At 44.7% G+C, this 23,347-nt stretch overlaps 1 protein-coding gene across 5 annotated transcripts in view; it reads right to left on the minus strand.

Moving 5' to 3' along the window:
• The window catches only part of RALB (RAS like proto-oncogene B), a 69,373-nt gene that overhangs the window by 13,092 nt on the left and 32,934 nt on the right, over positions 1-23,347 (minus strand). For 4 of the 5 annotated variants that reach the window (XM_070581096.1, XM_070581094.1, XM_070581093.1 and 1 more), the window contains one exon: positions 3,019-3,183. In XM_070581096.1, the coding sequence (XP_070437197.1) occupies positions 3,019-3,132 (114 nt within the window). In that variant the 5' untranslated portion in view covers positions 3,133-3,183. Of the gene's footprint in view, positions 1-2,115; positions 2,271-3,018; positions 3,184-23,347 lie in introns of those variants that run through there. The other variant, XM_070581095.1, reaches the window with a different exon arrangement.

The raw sequence follows: 23,347 nt of genomic DNA on the forward strand, positions 1-23,347 counted from the left end.
CTCATCTTGGGGTCCCTCTTTAAGAAAAGAACACAAAATTACCCATATAATATTGGATATAAAAGCGAATATCTTGGGGGCCAGCCCCGTGGCCGAGCGATTAAGTTCACGCACTCCGCTTCGGCGGCCCAGGGTTCCCCCCGTTCAGATCCTGGGCACAGACCTAGCACTGCTTATCAGGCTATAATGAGGCAGTGTCCCACACAGCACAACCAGAAGCAGTTACAACTAGAATATACAACTATGTACGTGCGGGGGGCCAGGGAGCGGTATTTGGGGAGAAGAAGCAAAAAAAGGAAGATTGGTAACAGATGTTAGCTCGGGTGCCAATCTTAAAAAAAACGAATATCCTTAATGAGAGAAGAAATCATAGTCCATTATAAATTTTGTGTGAGTGTGAGGAAGATTAGCCCTGAACTAACACTGGTTGCCAATCCTCCTCTTTCTGCTTGAGGAAGATTGTCACTGAGCTAACATCTGTGCCAATCACCCTCTACTTTATGTGGGATGCCACCACAGCGGGGCCTGACAAGTGGTGCTAGGATTGTGCCCGGGATCCAAACCTGCGAATCCTGGACTGCCAAAGCAGAGAATGAGAACCTAACCACTATGCCACCAGGCCAGCCCCATAAATTTTTTTTTTTAAAGATTGGCACGTGAGCTAACATCTATTGCCAATCTTTTTCTTCTTCTCTCCCCAAAGCCCCCCAGTACATAGTTGTATATTCTAGTTGTAGGCCCTTCTGGTTGTGCTATGTGGGACACCACCTCGAACCGGGGAAACCCTGGGCCACTGAAGCAGAGCGAGCGAACTTAACCACTGGGGCCAGCCCCCATAATTTTTTTAAATGGACAAATACTGTGGCGAACACACCTTCAGGTGACCTCAGTCATGCGCTTGTACAGTGCCCTCCCCTTGAATGCAGAGGAACCTGTGACTGGTTCCAACCAACAGAATATGGCAACGCTGAGGAGATGACCACATGATGACATTTCCTTGCGAAAGAATCTGTCTTAGCTAACCAGAGAGACTCTCCTGCTGCCTTGAAGAAGCAGGCTCCCACAGCATGAACTGCCTGGGGAGAGGGCCAGGAGCAGAGGCCTGTGGGTGAGCTCTAGGAGCTGTGGGCCTCCGTCCTCCACCCGCAAGGAACTCAACTCTGCCAGCAACCAGGGAGCCTGGAAGAGGACCCGAGCCCCCGCTGACCTTGCAGCCACAGCGACACCCTGCCTGCAACCTCGTGAAACCCTGAGCAGGAGCCCAGCTAAGCCGTGCCAGACTCCTGACCCCTGGAAACTGCAGATGACAAATGAGCGTTGTTTTAAGCTGCTAAATTTATAGTAATTTGTTACACAGCAATAGAAAACTAATACAAATAACCATTTAACAGCACAAAATCCAGCAAAATAACATATTTTTATTAATTAACTACCTGGTATCACTCGAGAATAGCTTCCTACCTTTGTCGGTCTGCTGTATACTCTTTGATTATCTTGTGATATGCCAAATGATTTTCAAATATTTCCTATAGAGAATTTTAAAAAATTGTGTTTCTTCAAGCATAGTTGATCTAAATTTCTCTTTATTGACAGAAAAGTTTTTTCAGCTTCACAACTACTTGACAGTAAAGAAACTTTTAGGACTATTGGCAAATTTAGGAAACTTCTATTGAGCTTCCCTGTAAGAAGCTGTAAAATCTGGAAGAACTTTCCAGATCCGTCTATAGCTCCATATGTTTTAACCCTTGTTTCTCCTCCACTGCGTGCACACTTTCAGCGCCAGGTGCCAAAGGCCACGTTCAGACCAGGATGCACCCCTGGCCCTACATTTCACATCACAGTGCCAGGCGAGTCAGCACAATGGGCAGTAGGACTATTCCTGGAAGCCATTCCTACACTGGGACAGCCGGTAATAACTTAACCATATGCCAAACTAACTCCAAACTACATAAATACATATCACTAATCCCCAGCTGAACACATCCTTAATTCAACTTCCCTCAGCCAGATCCCAAACATGCCCATGGCCACCCCACCACCACCCAACATAAGAAGAAGTTGGGCGGAGGGAAAGTCTAGTGAAAAGAGATAACAATCTTAACCAGTTGTGGTTACCATATCTTTCTTTCACAAATTTTGTAAGGCATGTGCCCACGGGAGCATGATGTAAGTAAGGGGCCCTGAAGTTTAAGCTCCAGTCGGAACACTCGGCCAGCCATGGCCATACCAGCAAATGGCCACCATGCAGGACACTTGTTGCCACAGGAATCAAGACTGTGTTGTCACAATGGACTCAGCACTGCTGCATTATCCACATTAAGTGATGTAAATTTTGAGCAAGGATGGCGCAAGCTTTACCTTGCTGCATGGGAGAGCTACAGAGAACCACATGTCTATCACTTTAGAAAAGATTAAGTCTCATGACAACTTAGCGCTCCCTTTCAATATCTCCCAAAATTGACTGTCACAAAGCTAAGTATCTGACTTGTTTTTTAGAAATATCTGTATAAAGGTCCCTCCCTCCTCCCCTGCTCCTTTCAGAAAGAAAGCTCTAAGTACAGTCATGTGTCACTTAACGATGGGGATATGTTCTGAGAAATGCATCACTAGGAGATTTCGTCGTTACGCAAACATCCCAGCGTGTACTGACACAAACTTAGACGGGATATCCTACTACACTCCTAGGCTACACGGTACTAATCTTATGGGACCACAGTCATATACGCAGCCCCTTGTTGACAGAAACGTTGTTATGCAGCACATGATTGTTTAACAATGGAGATAATGCAAGCAGGGACCCCTCACACGCTGTCGGAGTTGAAATTACTTATTGAAGATCAGCAATCCAAATCTTATGCTGGTTAGAACCCTATAAAGCTCTTCAGAAACCACCTTAACATAAATTAGTCCCGTGATGCTCTATGCACATGGGGGAATGGGCACGTGAACACAGCTGGGGAAGGGACACTGCTGCCACAGACTCGAGGCTGAAGGCAGCCTGTGCCCGGCGTGTCTTACCTCATCATACATGAACTGAAGCGTCAGGGCCGACTTGCCGACCCCTCCACTGCCGACCATGATCACCTTGTGCAGGGCCAAGGAGCTCTGGCTCTTACTCTTGTTTGTAGCCATCCTGCTGGTTTTCTGAGACTGTGACCCACCGACGAAGACCCAGTTGAAGAGCTGCCAACGAAAAAGACACACTTAGAAGGAGTTTGCTTTCTACCCAAGTGAAATCAAATGCACTCCTCATGCTCCAGAAAAGCCTAACCCAGACATTCCAACAGAGAAGGAATTCTTCTAGGCTCCAGGCAGAGATCAAAGCCCTCCAACAACTCCGAAGTCACTGACCACAGCAGAGCCAGAGCGAAGGCAAGACGAGAGAGAAGAGATGGGTGCAGGCATCCAACGCCCACCCACTGTCCTGGAGAACAACCCCCACTGAAAATCAATACCTCCTCAACGCTGCTTCTCTGAGGTGGAGTGAGCAAGGAGCTCCGAGTCCCAGCTTCCTACACAGACCCCACGGCATCTGGTGCCACAGAGAACACCGGAGCTCCAAGAGCTCGGACTCCATCTGCCTATTCTCACCCCTCTCCTCCCCTTGTACCTCTGCCTCCCAGCACACACACACAGCCCTCCACGTGGACTATGGAGGCCATCTGAAAAAGGCTAAGTATGATGTGGATTAAGGCTGCCCCAGCTAGAGAAGCCCAAGGTGACCTGGCCTACATGCCAAACTATTCGACCCAGTGGACTTTTTTTATGGTATGAATTAGGACCACCCCAGGGAGAGAAGCCCGGGGCATCCTCAGCTATATGCCGATCTATATGGCCAGATTCGTATCTAAAGTTATATGATCGCACAATAACCAGACCCCATCTGCACTGAAATCATTTAATGACTTTTTACATCATCTTTTCTTTTCTCCAGTAAAAATAAGTCACGTACCCATGCCTTATAAAATTAGCCCTAACCCTCAACTCGGGGCAGCAGCAGGAGCTCTGACTGCCCGTGGGTCCTGTCCCCATGCACCAGCTCTGCCTGCCCATGGGTCCTGTCCCCATGCCAGTGGGGGCAGCAGCAGCTGCTCTGCCTGCCCATGGGCCCTGTCCCCATGCCAGCGGGGGCAGCAGAAGCGGCGGCAGCAGAAGGTCTGACTGCCCATGGGTCCTGTCCCCATGCTATTCCACACTATTCTCTAAATAAAAGAGCACTACTGCCAGATCTTGAGAGTCTAAGAAATCTTTCTTTCGACTCCTCGGCTCACCGACCCCGCATCAAGTACATGCGTTTTTTATAATAAGTACCCCTTCATGACACTTGACAGAGTTAAAAGGAGAACTAAATTATTTACTCCAAGAATATTTAAAGTGACGAACTAAAATGAGTTACACTTTTCTAAAATAACAATCTATTAGTCAAAATCAGTTGAACATCATCAGAAGTGAGACAAAATGAGTGGAGCACCCTGGAACTGTGAGAATTATTACAAATAAGTAAATTTAACAGATACCTGGAACTTATTCTAACCCAGGTGCCAATTTTTATTTTAACCGATTTGTATGGAAAAATCTACGTCACATATACCAGAGTAAGGAAAAAGGACATGGCTTGGGTGCCTCATGGGCCCGAGTCTGGCTCTGTCCTGTGAGCTGTGTGGCCTAGAGCTAGTTCAATTTCTCCAAGCCAGTTTTCTTATCCGCAAAAACAAGTAAACCACCTAGCTTGCAGGATTCTTCTGAGGACTGAATGAGACAGCATGTGTGAAAGGCCTAAGCACAGTGCCTAGGACACGGCAAGAACTTCATAAAGGTTGCTTTCCTTCCCATCAAATTTTAAAAGGATTTTTTTTCTAATTACAACGTGACAGGCTCCTATTTCCATTACTGCTGACAAAGTAACTTGAAAACACCCCCACTAGAAAGGTCAATAAATACACAAATCATTGGGCAAAATAAAACAGGCCTGTTCTAACTCAGTGGTTCCTGTCCTGGGCTGCACAATGGAGTCAGCTGGGGAGCTTTAAAAACATCCTGACGCCTGGGTCCCACCCCAGAGATTCTGATGGAATTGGTTTGGGATGCGGCCTGGGCTGAGCGCTTCTAGAAGCTTCCCAGGTGATTATAGTGTACATCCAAGGTTGACGCACAGCTGAGCCCAAAAGAAAGTGAGAAATCCCCATGCTGGGGTGAAAAAAATCAGGGCAGTAGAGCTGACGTTGCTGCAGTTCCGGACAGCTGCTGCTCTCGGTAACGTAGGATTAACAAACACAGGGCTACGAGAGCAGGCACCCAAGCCAGGGGGGCGTTAGAACCAACTGAGAACTGAGAAGCCAAGACCCTTGGAGGAGCACACCTTCAGGAACAGAATGGACTGGAAAAATGTGTCTACCACCAAGGACGATGACAAGGAGGCGTATCTGCCTGAGCCCCGGCTGTAGGGAAGTGCACCGTGAAAACCTGCAACCACAGTGCTCCTCCAAAGCCAAGAAATTAACATTTTTCATGTTAATGGAGTCCCCGGCTAGCCACATCGAGGCAGAGCGCCCAAGAAAACCCCTCTCGGGCTGTCACAGTTAAAGCCCACACCCAGGAGCCCCCAGCGCCACCCCATGAAACACCCGAGGAAAGCCCAGCATCCACAACGAGCGGGGCTTTCCCGACGGCTATCATAAAAAGTATTATTGGGTCATTTTTAACAAAAGCAGATCAAAATGTGAGAAAAACAACATGATCAAAAGACCGGAAGCTCAACAAGAACCACTCTCTGAATGTTTAAATCATTTTTTTAAGTATTTAAAATGAAAAGAAATAAAACCACAGGGGAGGGAAAACTACTGTTTTTTCTCTGCCCATCTTTGGTTCATTGGCCGGGGCCCTGCAAATTAGACCAAGAGAAAGATTAACACGAGAAAAACCAACGGAAGCCTATTAACACATGCATCTCACATATACACAGACCTCTGTCAGCAGCAACTCAAAGCAATGGTTAGAACTTGGGCTTATATAGCTTCTTAACAAAAGAACAATACGTTTCATCGAGAAGTGAGAAGACAAAGGAAAGGGCCTTTGAGCTTCCAGGGCGGCAAAGTGTGAGAAGGTAGATTTATGGGGTAAACTAATGGAACAGGAGGGCTGTTTAGCAAGATTCGCTCCGCAGATTCCTCTGGGGCTCCGGGCTGATGGGTGTCTGGAGTTGTCTCCGGTGATTAAGAACTGGCCGCCCTTCCTGGGAGAGAGGCGGCGGGCAGAGAGCTTTTCTCGTGTCATCACCACGGAAATCAGTTCTGTGCACGGCCCTGGGCTGCCGTGAGTGGAATCCCGTGTCCGCCTGCTCTCCCCCCTTACAGGGGACCATCAGCTTATGTGCTTCTGCCAGGCTTTCTTTCCACACCCCCTTCTCTAATTATCTGCTTTTTAATAAGTGTTCTAAGCAATTAACTAGATAATTAAGCACATTTGAATTGTGACTAAAATAGAATAAATGGGATAAGGAGCAAGCCTCCCCAAAAGGCTTCAGTTTAGGAAAGTGAAACTGCTTTTGGCCTAATTTCTGGTCCACACTTTCCCACAGCGCTGAGGTTAGTGCCCGAGGTTAGACCTCCAGACCATCAACCTGTCACGCGATTCCTCTGAAGCAACTTTGTTTCTATGAATTATTAGTTCTATAAAAATGGAGAAATAATTTTCCAGGTGGGTGGAGCCCTTTCCAACACATGTAGAAATATCTAACTCGGAGCTATTATTTTCAAAAAATAAAGTCAATTCCTCTAGAAGAAACCAGAATAAATGAGTTGAAGACTATTCAACAAATCCACAGATATTTGCTTAAATATCTGTGCTCAAAGCTCAAAGACTGGAATAGCCTTGGTGGATATTTCCAATCCACATAACCGCTTCCATCAACTTGACTGGATGAAGGGAAAAACAGGAGACAGGCAGAAGGGCCAGCCAAGTCCCCGCCCCCCAACCAACCCTGGAACCTAGAAATGCCGACCTGCAGACTTCCATTGTTGGAGATAATAAACTCCTACTTGTTTAAGCCACTGTTAGTCTATTTATCATTGTTATTGTTTTTGTTTACACTTGTACTGAAAGCATCATATGAACCGAGATTTGAAGGAGTTAACTAGTTAAAGAGAGGAGGAGAAATACCAGGAAGAAAAAACAAACAGCAAGGCTTGGGAAGTTAGTGTTGATGATTTAACGTTTATAATAGATATGCCTAGCCATAAACGTGTTCTTAAAAAATAACACATGTAACAATAAACGTGTTCTTAAAAAAATGTTTTCCCCAACATTTTGTTATGAAGAGTTTCAGACTTTCAGAAGAGCACAAAGAACTATACAGGGAGCCCACACGGCCACCACCTGCATTCCTACAGGGAGCCTGTTGCTCCATGCGCTTTATCAGGAACCCTGGCATCTGGCATTCCTCTACCTACCCTCCAAGCCGTCTTATTTTTTGGTTCATCTCCATGTAAGCTGTAGACATCTGTATATTCACCCTGAACTGCGGCACAGACATCCCTTGTTTACAAAGCAACTATACGCCCCCCCACTGCCTCTGCTAACTATTTCAGAGCTCCCTCTAAGGTCTTGCAAACCTCCTAATCTCTTCAATGAACTGTGTGGGTTCACAGCCAATCACGAAAGCCACAACACAGACCTTCCAACTAGGGGAATTTGGGCCCATCACACCAAGTCCTGGCATGGCTCTCCCCTTAAGAGTCAGAAGTCTTTCACAGGGGACTGGAGAAACCTACCAACAGACCCTTTAATATGTCTCGACCTACTGATAGGAACGCTCTGTAGTTTCATTCATTTTTGTCCAAAAAACATTGAAGTACTACTTCGTCATGCCAAGCTGTGGGTCTCTGCCCTTAGAAAACGCAGTCTCCTAAAGAAAGATATGTAAGTAAAACATTTTAAAATAATTTCTCACATGCAATGATAATGATGGCACAAGGTATAATGAAAAGCACAATGAACTCTAGGAAAAGAGAATTATGAAAGGCTTTAAAGTTGAATAAGAGTTCACTCAGCAGATGGGGGTGAAAGAGGGGAGCTTCCCACGCATAACAGAGAGCACGTGCAAAGCAACAAACGCATGAAACATCACAGTGGGTCCAGCTATCACATCTTATTGAAGCAAAAAGTATAGGCTGGGGAAATGACTGGGTGATGAGTCCCACAAAGATAGACACGTTCAAATAAAAATGGGCCTGACATGCCATCTCAAGAAACTTATCCTAGAGAAAATGGGGAGCCACTGCAGCCCAACTTAGCTTAGAAAGCATTGGACGGATAAGAATAAACATATACCCTCCAGTACAGAAAAACAAGACACTCCAAACTAAGAAACCTTCTTAGATGGCATGGCAGAGAGGCAAGAGAGCTGGGAAATGCTTTTTCTATGTAACATTCTATGATACGCTAGTATTAGATAGGGCTCTCTATCACTCGGCATTAATTCAAGTACCAGAATGCATATCCATCTGAGAAGTAAAATTCGGAAAGCAAATCACGGTGTATAACCATGCAAGTGTGTGTTAGGAGAAGGGAGGTGGCCTCTACTGAACGACAGTCCCATAGGCTAATATCGCCATTAGTCCTTTGTCAAATTTCAGCTAGGAGAAAATGAGTTGGTAGGTAGAGTCCAAATGCCAGCTCTGTCTGTATCACAGGGGTGTAATGAAAATCAAACGAGAATTTGAAAATGCAGAGGAAAACTTACTCCTCCAGTCCCCTCATAAAATTCAAGCGTCCTAGTAATACGGTACACAAAAGCACATGGAAAACCATCAAATTCTATGCACCTGCAAAGAACTGCATTTCGCACTCTTTCTCCAGATAGTATGATCCGAAGGTAACCAATAGGCTATCACTAATAGGCCATAATCATAATATTTGAGTTTCTCAAAATATTATCCATGTTTTTAATCCTTTAAATAACAATCAAAAAGGAAAGCAATCCTAAATCTGGGACAATTTAAGCAAGCAAAATAATTAAAGACAGTAATGAAAACAGATCATTGAAATATTAGGAATTCATGAATCCATACCTACAATAAATATTAAACAAGGGAGCAGGGAGGCTCTCGCTTGCCGTAGAACACCCAAGGCAGACTGATAAACTTACAGGGTGCACCTAACTTGGAAAATCAACATTTTGCAATTATCTTTACTAGAAAATTGGTTCAGACAAGAATCATCAATAGATGCTAAAGAGGAGACCTGGGTCAGAAACAGGATATTTGCACAGTGTTAAAGTGTCTCCATTGATTACTTATGAATCAGAATCTGCATTTTATCAAGCAGCACCACACCAAGCGTCAAGGCAAATCCCAATTTTCATACCACTTGCTGTTACAATCCATATTAGGAACAACCCGACCTAAATTAGGGTCATGAGGGATGCTCCCCCAAAAAACAGCACTCTCAGATATGAAGTAACACAGGAAGCAGCAGATTGTAGGGACTGAAAATGCTGAATAATGAAAAAGTAAACTGCGGTGACACTGTCAACTGAGGACACGTCATTTCACTAGCATTGAAAACAACATGGAGTCTTATTTCTTAGCCAACACCAAATAATTATATGACAAAACAGACCAACTAAGGGACTGCATATATGAGTGTGCCAGTGCTTGTAAGAATACATGAGTTGACAGCACCTCCCTTCCTGCATTGACTCCCTACATCACTGTCATTTTAATGACACAATACAATCCCACGGTCATCTGTAAATAGTCTCACAGGCACTCCTTGGGCAAAGAGGTGGTGTCTCATTCACACATGTCTCTCCTGGACCTACAACTCTGACTCACATTGTGTCAGAGACCTAGAAATGCCCAGAGAATGAATAAAGGATGAACGAGTGAACAAAGGGTTTTAGGAAATAAAAATGAGGACACATTTTAAATAATTTTCCATAACATAAACCACGCCACATTTCTATCAATGGTGTTCTATTGTGAACACGGACTCTGGAAGGTAAACCATTAAAGCAGCAGCCATCCCCAGAGGTTCTTTTCATGGTTTAATAATAAATGCTATTAGCTATAAAAATACTAATAATTTTAAAATTCACATGCGCACACACACATGCTCAGGAGCCAATTTGAAGAGACTGGTAAAGATGGACAATTAAAGATCAATAAGATAACTGCCATGGATTGAAATACATCAAATTTGTTCACAACCATACTAAAATAGCACCTTCTTGGTCACCCTTGGAGAAGCAGTGAAACAACTCATTATTTTAAAAATTGGTAAATACAGGGAAAGAATTAAAAGTGCATCTTGCTTCTCCAATACAAACTGTACCACCAGGTGAACCAAATAACAGATGAAGCAAAGTTTCCCTTTACAAAATATTCTGAGAAATCAAACAATAGAATTTGGGCTATCATCATTTTGCAACTCCTCATGAATTAAAAAATTCAGGCACTGAGCATCAGCAGCTGCTAACATTACAAAAAAACGAGACAACCTGACATTCTAAGCATCTTGAAAAAGAAACATACCCATCAATGATGTAGTCTTGCCAAAACAGCTTCTAAATCTAGCTACCAATTTACCAGAGATACAGGAGACAGAGGAGTATGTTGGACGTCACCACAGAGACACACCATCAGCAATATACAAGCTGTAGGAAGCTCAATGGAATCTGCCACCCAGTTTCTTAAACAAATAAATTGCAAGAAAAAAGAGAGAATGAGAGGAAGCCTATAAATTATGAGACCTAAGAGATGTATCAACTGATTGAAACACACAGATCTTATTTGAATCATAATTTGAACACACACACACACGTAAGAAAATTGGGGAGAGTGACATCAGCATCATGGTGGAGTGAGCTATACTGGTGATCTCTCCCCTCCACGACACAATAAAAAAGACATTCATGCTCCAACAGAGGACATCACACAACACAAAAGACGTCTGAGAGACCCATACAGCCACACGTCAGAGGGCAGAGAGGCTGGAGCCCCCCTCTGAGGAGGTGGAACGGAGTAAGAGAAAACTTCGCTCCCTCCCCAAAAGACTACAATCCAGGACTGCAGGAGGCCTCCAAGAGGGAAGGAAGCGGGAGGGAGTGCCTGTTAGCAGGAACATCAAAGATCCCCGAGGTCCCTTGCAGCCTAGGGGAAAGCCCCTACCGAAGTGAAAGATAAGGTGGGGGGTGACTTCATCAAGCCAATGCCCCAAGAGAGCAGATAGTAAGGGCAGAGCAAGAAAACCCTGAGAGCACACAGAAGAAAGCGCCCCTCCCCTCCACCCACCCACACCTGCCCCAGTGCCTGGGATCTTGGATGAAGGCAGAGGGCTCAGAATACATGGCTCTTGACCTCCACCCAGCGGTGACAGGCGGTAACTGGGACCAAATAATACCAGGATGTGAAAGAACACACCACGCCCTCTAGCAATATCAAAAATTATATTAAATCTCCAGACCAGAGAGAAAATGACAAGTACCCAGAAATCAGTCCTGAGGACACAGAAATATGTAACCTAAATGACAGAGAATTCAAAATAGCTATCATCAAAAAACTCAAGTTAAAAGAGAATGTAGAGAAACAATTCCACGAGTTCAGGAGCAGCTTCACCCAAGAGATTGAAACTGTAAAGAAGAACCAACCAGAAATATTGGAGATGAAAGACGCAATGGGAGAGATAAAACATGGATTCCCTGAATGCTCAAGCAGACACCCTAGAGGAGCGAATCAGCAAAATCGAGGACAGACATGATGAAATGCTCCAGATAGAGGAGAGAGAACTAAGACTAAAAAGAAATGAAGAAAGTCTCTGAGAAATATCCAACTCAGTTAGGAAATGCAACATAAGAATTACAGGTATTCAAGAGGGGGAAGAGAACGAGAATGGAGCAGAAAGCTTGTTCAAAGAAGTAATAGCAGAGAACTTCCCAAACTGGGGAAAGGAGAAGGAAATCCATGTAGGAGAGGATATCAGACCTCCTAAATGTGCCAATGTAAAAAGACCTACTACAAGGCATATAGTAGTGAAACTGGCAAAAGAGAAGGAGAAAGAAAAAATACTAAGGTCAGCAAGGCAGAAGAAAATAACCTACAAAGGAACCTCTACCAGGCTTTCGGCGGATTTCTCTGCAGAAACCTTACAGGCTAGGAGAGATTGGAATGACATATTCAAATCTTTGAAGGACAAAAACTTTCAGCCAAGAATACTCTATCCTGCGAAAACATCCTTCAGATATGATGGAGAAATAAAAACTTTCCCAGATAAACAAAAGCTAGGGGAGTTTGTAGCCATGAGACCTCCCCCCACAAGAAATCCTCAAGAAGGCCCTCATACCTGGAAAAAAAAAAAAAGGGAGAAAAGGGTTACAAAACACAGAGTAAGGAAATAAATAGGTAGACAAAATCAGAAAATTGTAGCTATACATCAGAACAGGTTAGCAAACACTCAAACGTAGCATTAAAGATAAAGGGAAGGCAAACACCAAAAACAAAGACAATCTTGTCATTTTATGCACAAACTCACAACACAAGATGGAGTAAGATGTGCCAAAAACAACTTAGGAGGAGAGGAGGAAAGGGACTGAATTGGTTTAGTCTAAGGAAATAAGAGGCCATCAGAAAATGGACTATCTTATCCACAAGATTTTGCATACAAACCTCAAGGTGCCCACTAAACAAAAAAGCAGAACAGAGACATAGAATAAATAAGAAAACAAACAACCCAACATAAAAAAGCAAACTGAGGATCTGCAAACATTGACTGGATTTGATAATATTGGGGAATTATTGTAAAAAAAATTTCCAGGGACTTCATTTAACCTTATTACAAACTAAGTTAACCGACATATGGGATCTGCTTCAAAGTTACCACGGGGAAAGAGAGTGAGTTTGGAGAGAGATGAAATAAGATCAGCCATAAATCGATAGTTGCTGAAGCTGACTGATGGGTATAAGGTAGTTCATACTATTCTCTGTGCATCTGTATATGTTTGACAATTTCCACACTAAACAGTTATAAAAAATAATAAAGACAAAAATATAGGTGCCTGGGTCCCACTGCCCTAGAGATTCCAACTTAGGAGCGTGGAGCCCTGGCACCTTGTTCCTAGGCTGTCCAGATGACTCCAATTCACGACTAGATTGAAAACCATTCCATTAAACTTTAAGCCCTTTGAGAACAGATTCTGTATTTTGTTGACCACTGTCCCACCCATTACCTATTGCATAAAACATACTTAAATATTAATTAAATGAATTAACTAAGGTTGGAGCCATTTTCAGACCTTAACTCTCTAAGAAGTAGAATACTCACCTGGAGAGGCCCATGAATCTACCTTCAAATGGAATGCTTATTTTCTAATAACTACTAGTTGACAGTCTCACAGTTAACAGTATGTCACCACCTTTGTTTTGGCAAGGGCCATGGTACGCTGCTATCCTATGAAAACTGACTCACTTTTCATAATCTGACTCAAAATTATTTTTGTGAGTTTTCCAGTATCCAGATGGAGATGATGAAATATCATCACTCAACTCTCTGACGTCGTCCCTAGAGACGGTCTCTTTATTTTTCACTCAGCCCATCAAGTGAATGCTTTTCCTCTTCACATTTCCCTCCTAACTAGAGAAACTTATTCATCATACAGTCCTCTGTTTATCTTCTGTTCTTCAAACTTAAGTACAATCATTTTCATATCTTCACTCTAGAAATAGGGGAGAACCCTGAGTAAATGAGAAAGAAATTTTTTAAAGGACTGGTTGTCTTGGAAAAGCATAGAATTTTACCAAAGATAGGACAAAATAATGAAGATTTAAAATGATATGCTCACTTCAAATAATGAAATAAATTTAAAGAAACAAAAAAAAGATTCTGATTTGAAAATGCAGTCTTAGATTTTCACAATTTAGAAGAGAACAGAAACTCTAAAGACCAGGAAACAGATTTTTAAAATACTTTATCAAATTCTATCAACACCTAAATTTTAATTTTTACTAAATCAGGTTTGGGAGATTGTTACTACATTTGTAGCAACTTTTTGCAATCCTACCTCAAATAATCCATAAAAAGAAATGGATAAGCCATGTTACATCTAAGTTCCAACTGAAACACTTGTTTTTTGTGGATACACTCACAGAACTGAACTATTAGTTTAGTTTCTTGAGGACAGTCCAGTCACCAATCTTTACATTGAGAAAAAAAGTACTAATTGCTCCATCTTCTCTCAATAAAACCTAGAAACTGAATTCAGGGCAATTTTTTAAAGATTTGCTTAAACACTCCAAATCTTCCATATTACGTGGGGAGAGAAAGTATCTACGGCTGGATTCCGTATCTCCAGATCAAATGCTGTCAAACCCTATTTGTCACCCCTGTACAAGGATGGGCACGCATTTTCATACACTGTTTTATTTCTTGCCATAAATCACTAAAACTTCTCTGCAGCCCTCCCAACTCTCCTCCAAAAGAAAAAAGCAGAAGACTCCTGAAAGTAATAGACATTAAGAACGATAACAGCGAAATGAGTTTAAACAAGATTTCACTAAATAACAAGTTACAGTTTTTCCAAATAGGTAATTTAAGGTACTGTCTGCCGAGCAGCCCTCTCCTAGAAACTGCTCCCGTCTGGCATCCTCATGGTCATTACAGGAGACGGGGTAGGAGGCGGGAGAGAAGACACACCAGGTTAGTATGCGGCTGCATCCCTCAGGGAACTGACCGGTCCCAAGGAGGACACGGGACCCACCCAGGGGCTACAGCCGGGGAGGGCGACCCAGGCGGAGGGGAGAGCGTGGCGGCAGCACCGTGCATGGCTCTTTAGACAGCGCACTGCCCCGTCCAAAATGAAGGGCAGCTCCTCAGCACCAGCTGACTGCTGGGATTTAGGCATGTCAGACTTCTGATTTTTTTAGGAGATGCCAGAAATTCGGATTTTTATGTGAAATCTCCCTTTTTAACTGTTCAGAACTAAATCGATTTTTAAAAGCACTGTGAGCAAACAAAGCATGTCTGCAGGCCACTCATTTTTACAAATTGACAGCTATGTGTTTTGCCAAGTAGTAAAAGCTGATCTACAGCAAGGAGGAGACAGAGCCAGCACATGGAGAGAAACATTCAATAGCCTTGGCAGCCTGAGGGGTGCTGGTTCCAGCTGCTCCTGAGTCCCCGCTGTATACTTGGCCTTCCTTGGCTTGGTTCCTCATTTCTCCTCTGAGTCAATGACATACGCTGGTACCCTCCCAGTAAATCCCCCTTTGTGGTGTGAGCTTGGTTACCTTACGTTTCTATCACTTCCAGCCAAGGGAGTCCCAAGCGACTGCACGTACGGCTTTGAAAATACACACAAAATTCACATCCCAGGAATCAGACCAAGACAGGGCCAGGGGAAAAAATAGAATAACACAAAAATACTTCATTCTGAAAGGATAAAGCATGAACTCTACACCTAGCAACTCTAGCGGAGGGTGCCTCCAGGGAATTCAAATATTCTGCCCCCTTGTTTGGTTAGGACTTGTCCACAATGAAAGAAACCCCAGTTGAAAGTAGTAGCTTAAGCAAAAAAGTTACGGATTGGCTCACACATCCACATGTCCAGGAATACAGCGCGCTGCAGGGGCTCACATGAAGTCTCCCGAATGCAGGGTTTCTCTCCCCATCCCTAGTCTCTGCCTCTCCAACCTCATCTTCCCCACCCACTGCCGCCTCCCGACCCCAAGCCTCTTCACAGTCAACACTCACAAACTGAATTCCTTCTCTGGAGGGTTTCAGCTTCAGGGTCACTTCTTTTTTTCATTTTTTTTTTAAAGATTGGCACCTGAGCTAACATCTGTTGCCAATCTTTTTTTTTTTTTCTGTTCTTCTCCTCCCCAAATCCCCCCAGTACATAGCTGTATATTCTAGTTGTGAGTGCCTCTGTGGCATGTGGGACACCACCTCAGCATGGCTTGATGAGTGGTGCCAGGTCTGCACCCGGGATCTGAACTGATGAAACCCTGGGTTGCTGAAGCACAGTGCATGAACTTAACCATTCCGCCATGGGGCCAGCAGGGTCACTTCTTCAGAGAGGCCTTCCTGGACCTCTGCACCCCCACCAGGCCCCTCTCGAGTGGCTGCATCCAGACCTCTGCTTCTTTCACTGCGCTGATCATGCCTTGCAATTCCTTCCTTTTCTACTTACTGAATTTTTGCTTATTTTTTCCACTACAATCAAAGCTCCATGAGGCAGCTATCAGGTCTGCCTTTTTCCCTCTTGTATCCTTGTACTGTAGGAATATTTCCCTATATTATCATATAAATCAGGCTGCAACCTAAATAACATGAATTTTACCCAAACTATGGTCACCACAAAATCTAGAATAAAGTGTAAATTTAACACTTGGCTTCATCCATATCCTATTTCCATTACGTATGGTCAAAAGCCTAAAAAGTTTAAGCCACTATTTCCTTATCTCAAAAGCAAAGTCTGACAACTGGATAAGAGTAATTTATATATATACTTATATATATACACATGTGCATATGTGTGTGTGTATGTGTGTGTATATATATATTTTGCTGAGGAAGATTTGTCCTGAGCTAACACCCACTGCAAATCTTCCTCTTTCTGTATGTGAGCCACCATCACAGCATGGCCACTGACAGAGGAGTGATGTCAGTCCCTGCCTGGTAACTGAACCCAGGCCACTGAAGCAGAGCACGCTGAACTTAACCACTAGACCACTGGGGCTGCCCCTAATGTATACTTTTTAAGCTTTGCAAATTTGTCACTAAAGAATCCGAATGTCTTAAAATTGTTAATATTTATCTGAACTTATGTGAGGTTATTGTTATTAGTTATGACATAGGCCCTTAAAACACACATTACCAGACCAACCAGCAAAGTAAGTATATTTATTAAGCAGGTCTCAGAGTAAACAAAAAACTGTATGTAGCCTTCCTGGTTTGGTATTTCAATGAAATATGCAAAGTCCCTGCAGTTATACCAGAGATGTTTTTTTAAAATTAGAGCAACCTAGTATTTATAAGAATCTCATCATTTCACCCACCGATTTAAGTAAGGATCTCTGAGGGCTGGCCCTGTGGCAGACTGGCTAAGTTCGCACGCTCTGCTTCATCGGCCCAGGGTTTCACCAGTTCGGATGCTGGGCATGGACATGGCACTGCTCATCAGGCCATGGTGAGGCGGCGTCCCACATGCCACAACTAGAAGGACCCACAACTAAAATATACAACTATGCACGAGGGGGATGGGGGAGGAAGAAGATTGGCAACAGTTGTTAGCAGGTGCCAATCTTAAAATAAATAAATAAGGATCTCTGAGAGGATTTATGATCATTGGGTTAGTAGTCAAGCAGCAATGATTCTTCTGAACGACCATCTCCTGTGTGACTTCGCACTCTCAGAAAGGAGCACGGGCCCTTGCAGAGGACAGCAAATGGAATGGCCAGGTGACAGGAATAACATGCAAGTGGCTCTGGGTCCTGCTGGTGGCCGGGCGACGACTCCGTATCGGTTAGCTCAGTCTCTCAACAGACACACGCTCGCTAGGGCTGCTGCTGAGCCGCTGTTAAATCTATCTACTAAGTGAAGATCCTCCGGCCCGACGTCTCTATTTGGTAAATCTGTATTTTCTTACTGCTTTTCATTAAATGGAGCAGTCCAGTAGTCTCAGTCCTGGCAGGAAACAGCTTGAGTCATCACAGCTCTCCGAGTTTCTCTTTCTATACACTCAGCCTTTCCTACACACACCAACTCAAAGAGGGAAACTCCGTTTTCCCTTCCTCGGGCAGCTGCTATTGTCCTTAGCACCAGGGAATCGGATATTCTCACATTCTCATACGTGTATGACTCAGTTTCCAGGTCTACAAAAATAAGGAAGTTGAATTAAATGATCTAAGTTCCTTTCCAACTTTTTGCTGTTTTTTTCTGAAATCAGATCTGCAAAACAACTTAAATTAGCCCTCCCGTGTGCCTAAGGAAATTTGTTTTAGGTATTTCTGTTCCCTAACGAATATCTTTATCTATTCCCTGCCCCCCTAAAAAAAGTAAATTAACAAAAACAACCTAAATGATCTCAAACAAAAGACAGAAAGCTCTGAAGTCGCTCATCGCAAGCACCCTACCTCTGGTTGTACGTCTAGCACCGTTATTTCTTCTGCCAGGACTGCCCTTCCTCCTGATGCAGGCTCACCGTAATTAACCCTCACCTTCAACGTTTCCTCTCCCACCTTCCCAGATCCCCTCGCCACAGGCGACCCGCCCCGCCCAGTCTAAGTGGGCCCCCATGCCTGTCAACACTGCCCCTGGTGCACTGGGGTAAACCAGTGAATTCCTCCCAGGTGAGGCTCGTCGCTTCCACCACACTGAGAGTGGCCTGATCACCTTCGCGTGCCCAGCGTGCCTGGTGCTCAGGAGATGCTCAAACCTGGAGGATGAAAAACCAAGTTCTCCATTTGGGTTGGGAGGCCTCAAGAGAACAAGCGGTAACTGGTAAACTCTGAAAAGTTAATTCACTTATCTGATGACTTTCCTGATCTACAAAGCGATAAGAAATAGTGGGAGGTAATTTGCAAGCTCTGAATTTTTTTTTTCCATATATAGTTATTTCTGCAATAAAGTCCTTTCCCACCATAGCTCCACTCCCAATGGCATCCGGCGATTTCACTGGCCTTGGAGAGGTCTACCAGCTTACAGACTCGTTCCCTCGACCCGCAAAGGCATCCAGCGATTTCACTGGCCTTGGAGAGGTCTACCAGCTTACAGACTCGTCCCCTCGACCCGCAAAGGCGGCCTGGGAGACAGCAGAGCTACTGCATCTCTCGACAGCTGAAGTCAACTGGGAACTAACATGCATGTTCCTGTTCTGAACGACTTGTCCAAATAAAACCCTGTCTAAAGATGTGCCTCTACTATTTCTATTTCCACAGCATCTACTAGGACATCACACACACTCAAACAGAGCTTGTATAACTTGCAAGGTCACTTAACTAGTCACTGGCAGGGCTGAGATTGGGACCCCAGCAGTCTGTCTTCAGCGTCCACACTCTGAGCCGCTACACTTGGCTGCTGCACTTGGGGATCTGAGTGGGGAAGACCTTCAAATATGGTGTTAAATACTGAAATTTATATCAATGACACAGAACTATGGGTCAGAAAGCTCATTAAAGAGACAGAAATGCATAGGCAACCACAGCACAAGTCCTCAAACAAAGACCCGGGAGGAAATGTACAACAAAAGCGGCTGTTATCTACCCAAAAGAACTGAAAGTGGGACTTAAATAGATATTTGCACACCCATGTTCATAGCAGCATTATTCACGACAGTCAAAAGGTAGAAGCAACCCAAGTGTCCGCTGAAAGACAGACACACAAAATACCACATATCCATATAATGGAATATTACTCAGCCCTAAAAAGGAGGGAAATTCTGATTTAAGCTCCAACATGGATGAACCTTGAGGACATTAGGCTAAGTGAAATAAGCCAGGCACAAAAGGACAAATACTATATGAGTCCACTTAGAAGAGGTACCTGGAATGGTCAAATTCATAGAGATGAAAAGAGGAACGGCGGTTGCCAGGGGCCAGGTTGGCAGAGGACAGGGAGCTAGTGTGTAATGGGCACAGAGTTTCAGAAGGTGATGATAAAAACGTTTTGGAGATGGATAGTGTGGTGATGACACAACAATGTGAATGTACTTAATGCCACTGAAAAGCACGCTTAAAAATGGTTAAAATGGTACATTTTATGTTCTATATTTTACCACAACTTTTTAAAAAAGTAATTATATACCAACTACAGTGTGGGAGAGAAGAAAAAACATTCAACTTGAAGTCTGTAGTCAGCCACTAGGAAGCTAACAACCTTGGGTAAGTTACTTTTCTTGGCCTCAGTGTGATCCATAAAATCCACAGGACATCGATATCCTCTAGGCAATTGTGAAGATTAAACGAGAAAAGTCCTCATACCTGGCTCTCAGTAAGTACTTAACAGGTTTTTGACTATCACTCTGATATTCGAGAAAGAAACTGGGCTGGGAGGCAAACCCAAGCTAAGGCAGGATGAGCTGCCAGCCCTTAAAGAAGGAAGAGATAAGGCAAGGGAGATTTCCTCGCTCAGACTCAGCCCCGGGACAGCCGTGGTGACACCTGTCCAGAGCACTGCATCAGGAAGGAAGAGGACTGGCTTCGGGACCTGGCTCAGCCACTCGATCACTTCATGTCTAGGCAAGTCCCTTCATCCCACTGGGCCTCGATCCTCCACCCGAAAAACAGCGACAATATTTGCCCAGCCTATCTCAAATAGCAACCGGGGAGGAACAAATGGGAAACACACACCAAAGGCTCAGAGAGAGCCTCAGAGAGCATCTTCAACATGGAGACAAAGGTAGGAGTATCATCATCATCAAGAAAGGTCCTTTAGACCCTTCTTTCTTCTCTATCACCCAAAAAGATGCATCGCTCGCCTTCAGAGCCATTACCAATGGGCACTTCAGGACCTGCCCTAACTCTCCCCCAGCAGCTCCTGAACTTTCTCCAACAGAAACGGTCTTTCATTCTCTTCTCTGCTGTGTCAGTGTATGAAGCCTTAGGAACCAGCACCAGGAAGCTGCCACCTCCCAGCCAAGATCTGAGAACCACAGCGCTAAAACAGGATCCACCCCTCCCAGAGAGGGCGGCATACTGCTGAATATCCCTCACCGAGTCACCACCGGAAGGGCGGGCGTCCCCACTTGTCCCTCAGTCCTAGGATCTCACCCCAGCAGAACAGCCTCCATCCCCCAAAATGACTGGCGAACACCAGGTAACTCTTCAAGACACTCCACTTCTTCTAAGACGGTTCCTCTACCTTCTGGCTTCCTCTGAGACTTGAGTGTACCCAGAGGGCACCACATTTTTACTCATGCCCTGTGCCTCAGGGCCAGGAAGAGATAAGTGTCCTTCCTCCCTCGCCACTGTCACTTTCAATCCAGCATTTCCCTCAGTCCAATTATCTCCTCCCTCCGCTTGCAAAAGCCCTATCTTTAAGGCTTGGGTAACACCCTCCTCCCACCTTGCTGCCATCATCTCTGGACCTCCTCACCACTTCCTTCATTTACTGATGGTACTTTCTTCTGGTTCACAGACTTCCTTTCTATCCCATCTTCTGTCATGCTCCTCAGTGACTTCGATGCTTATATGGATGATCTATCCAAGAGGTTGGCCTCTCTCAAGTCCCTGACCTTCTCTTCTCTGAAACCTTTTTCCTTCATTCCACCTAGTACTGCTATAGTCGTACCCTGAACTTGCTCATCCTCAGAAACAGCTATCTCCTCCAACCTTCCAGCCTCTGCCTCCAGCCTCCCCATTCACTTGCTCGAACACCTGCCTAGCGCAATGCTCTGCCTTCTGGAGACTTGCAAGCACAGGCCTTCAGCACTTTATCTCTGTGCATCAACGCCTCTGGGCTCCACTCCCTCCTCCACCTGCTTGGACCCCACAGTCCCACATTATAAGAGCCCTCTTGCAAATACAGTCACCCCCCCTTGCTCCTTTCACTGTTCTTTTCGGCACCTGCACCGAGCAAGCGAATGTTGCTGGAGAGGGAAAGAAAATCATGCAACCAGCCTTATGAAACTTCACATTACATGCATTCAAGATCACAAACTAGAAATGGGCATTCACCCTGCACTTCCTAGAAATCTCACTGCGCTCCTCCCCACGCCTTCCCTATGCTCACTCTCGACAGATGACCTTACCTCATTTTCCCAAACCGAAGCCATCAAGCACAAACTCCCTCACTGCTCCTCCTCCAGACCTACAAACCTACCAGCATCCATGCCCATCTCCTCCTCGAATCCAGGTACATGGGGAGCATGCTCCTGTTCTTAGCAAAGGCCAAGCCCGCCACACAGGTTTTGGACTCCACACCACCCACACCCCCAGCCCAAGAACATCATTCCAAGAACATTATTCTCTTTTTCCTGCATCATTAACCACTTTACCTTTCTACAGGATCATCCCCAACAGCATACAGACATGTTCTATTTAATCTTCATCCTAAACACACACACCCCTTTGATGCCCATACGTCTCTCTAGTTAGTCACACAATTTCTCTATAGCTCTGGTGGTTATCTACACCGGTGCTTCTCAAACTTTAATGTAGATACAAATTACCTGGGAATCTTGTTAAAATGCACTCTCTGATTCAGTAGGTCTGGCTTGGAGCCCAAGATTCTGGACGGCCAACCTACTCCCACATGATGCTCCTGGCCCAAAGACCCCACCCTGAGTAGCGAGGCCCTGGGTTTCCTTCCCTCACATCTTCATTTATGAAATCATTCTAATCTGGCTTCCTCCCACAGCATAACTTCATGGAAACTGGTCTTGTCAAGGTCACCAATAAACTCCATGTTGCAAGCTCCAATAAAAACTTTTCTCTTTCTCCTCTCCCATGCCCTCCCCCTTCTAAAAATGAGAATGTAGCAACTGTGATAAAACTTTGCCTGCAAGGGGGAAGGCCCCTAGTAGGCCAATTCAAAGGTCACTCCCAGCATCTCCCTCCAGATACCGTCCCTCCTGGCACCCAGCACCACACTCTCCCACAGAGCTTGTTCTTTCTCCGGCAGCTCGCTCTCAGCGTCCTTGGCCAGGTCTTCCTCCTTTACCTGGCTTCTACCTGTCAGTACTCCTCAGAGCTCTAGCTTACGCCTTTCTCACCTCTATTACTCTCTCCCTCAGCGAGCTCATCCATTCCAGCAGCTTTTGATGCTGCTCCCAAACTTTTAAAACACAGCCCAGGTCACTCTCCTGACCTCCAGACTCATATTCCTCTACCTAATTGCCACTTCTCCCCATCTGGGTGTCCTGCAAGAATCTCGAACTTAACACTCCCAAAATAGAACTCTTGAGTCTTGCCCACTGAAAATCTGCTCCTTCTCCACTATTGCCCATCTAGCAGTTACTAAAGTAACTAGTCATATCCAAGTTACTACTGAAGCCAAAACCCTGGGAGTCACCTTTGATCCCATGCCTCTCTCTGGACTCAGTGTATGACCAATTCCACCAATTCTGTCTCCAAAACACATTTCAAATCCCTCCGCCTCTTCCATCTCCTCTGCCACACCCTAGTCCCAGCCACCAGCCACTGCACGGCCATGACTTCCCTGCCTTGTCATTGCCACTTTTGCCCCTCTTCAACCTATTTTCCACACAGTACTGAGAATTTTCTAAAAATGCAAGTCAAGTGCGCTTAAAGCCCTTTAATGGCTCACCACAAATATTCACCTGGCCTAGGAGACCCTACGCTGCCCTTTCCCCAGGCAGCTCTACCTTCTCTCAGTCCCGCGAATAGGCCAAGCGCTT

This window comes from Equus przewalskii, chromosome 17 (genome assembly GCF_037783145.1).
Source record: "Equus przewalskii isolate Varuska chromosome 17, EquPr2, whole genome shotgun sequence".
Classification (NCBI taxonomy): domain Eukaryota; kingdom Metazoa; phylum Chordata; class Mammalia; order Perissodactyla; family Equidae; genus Equus; species Equus przewalskii.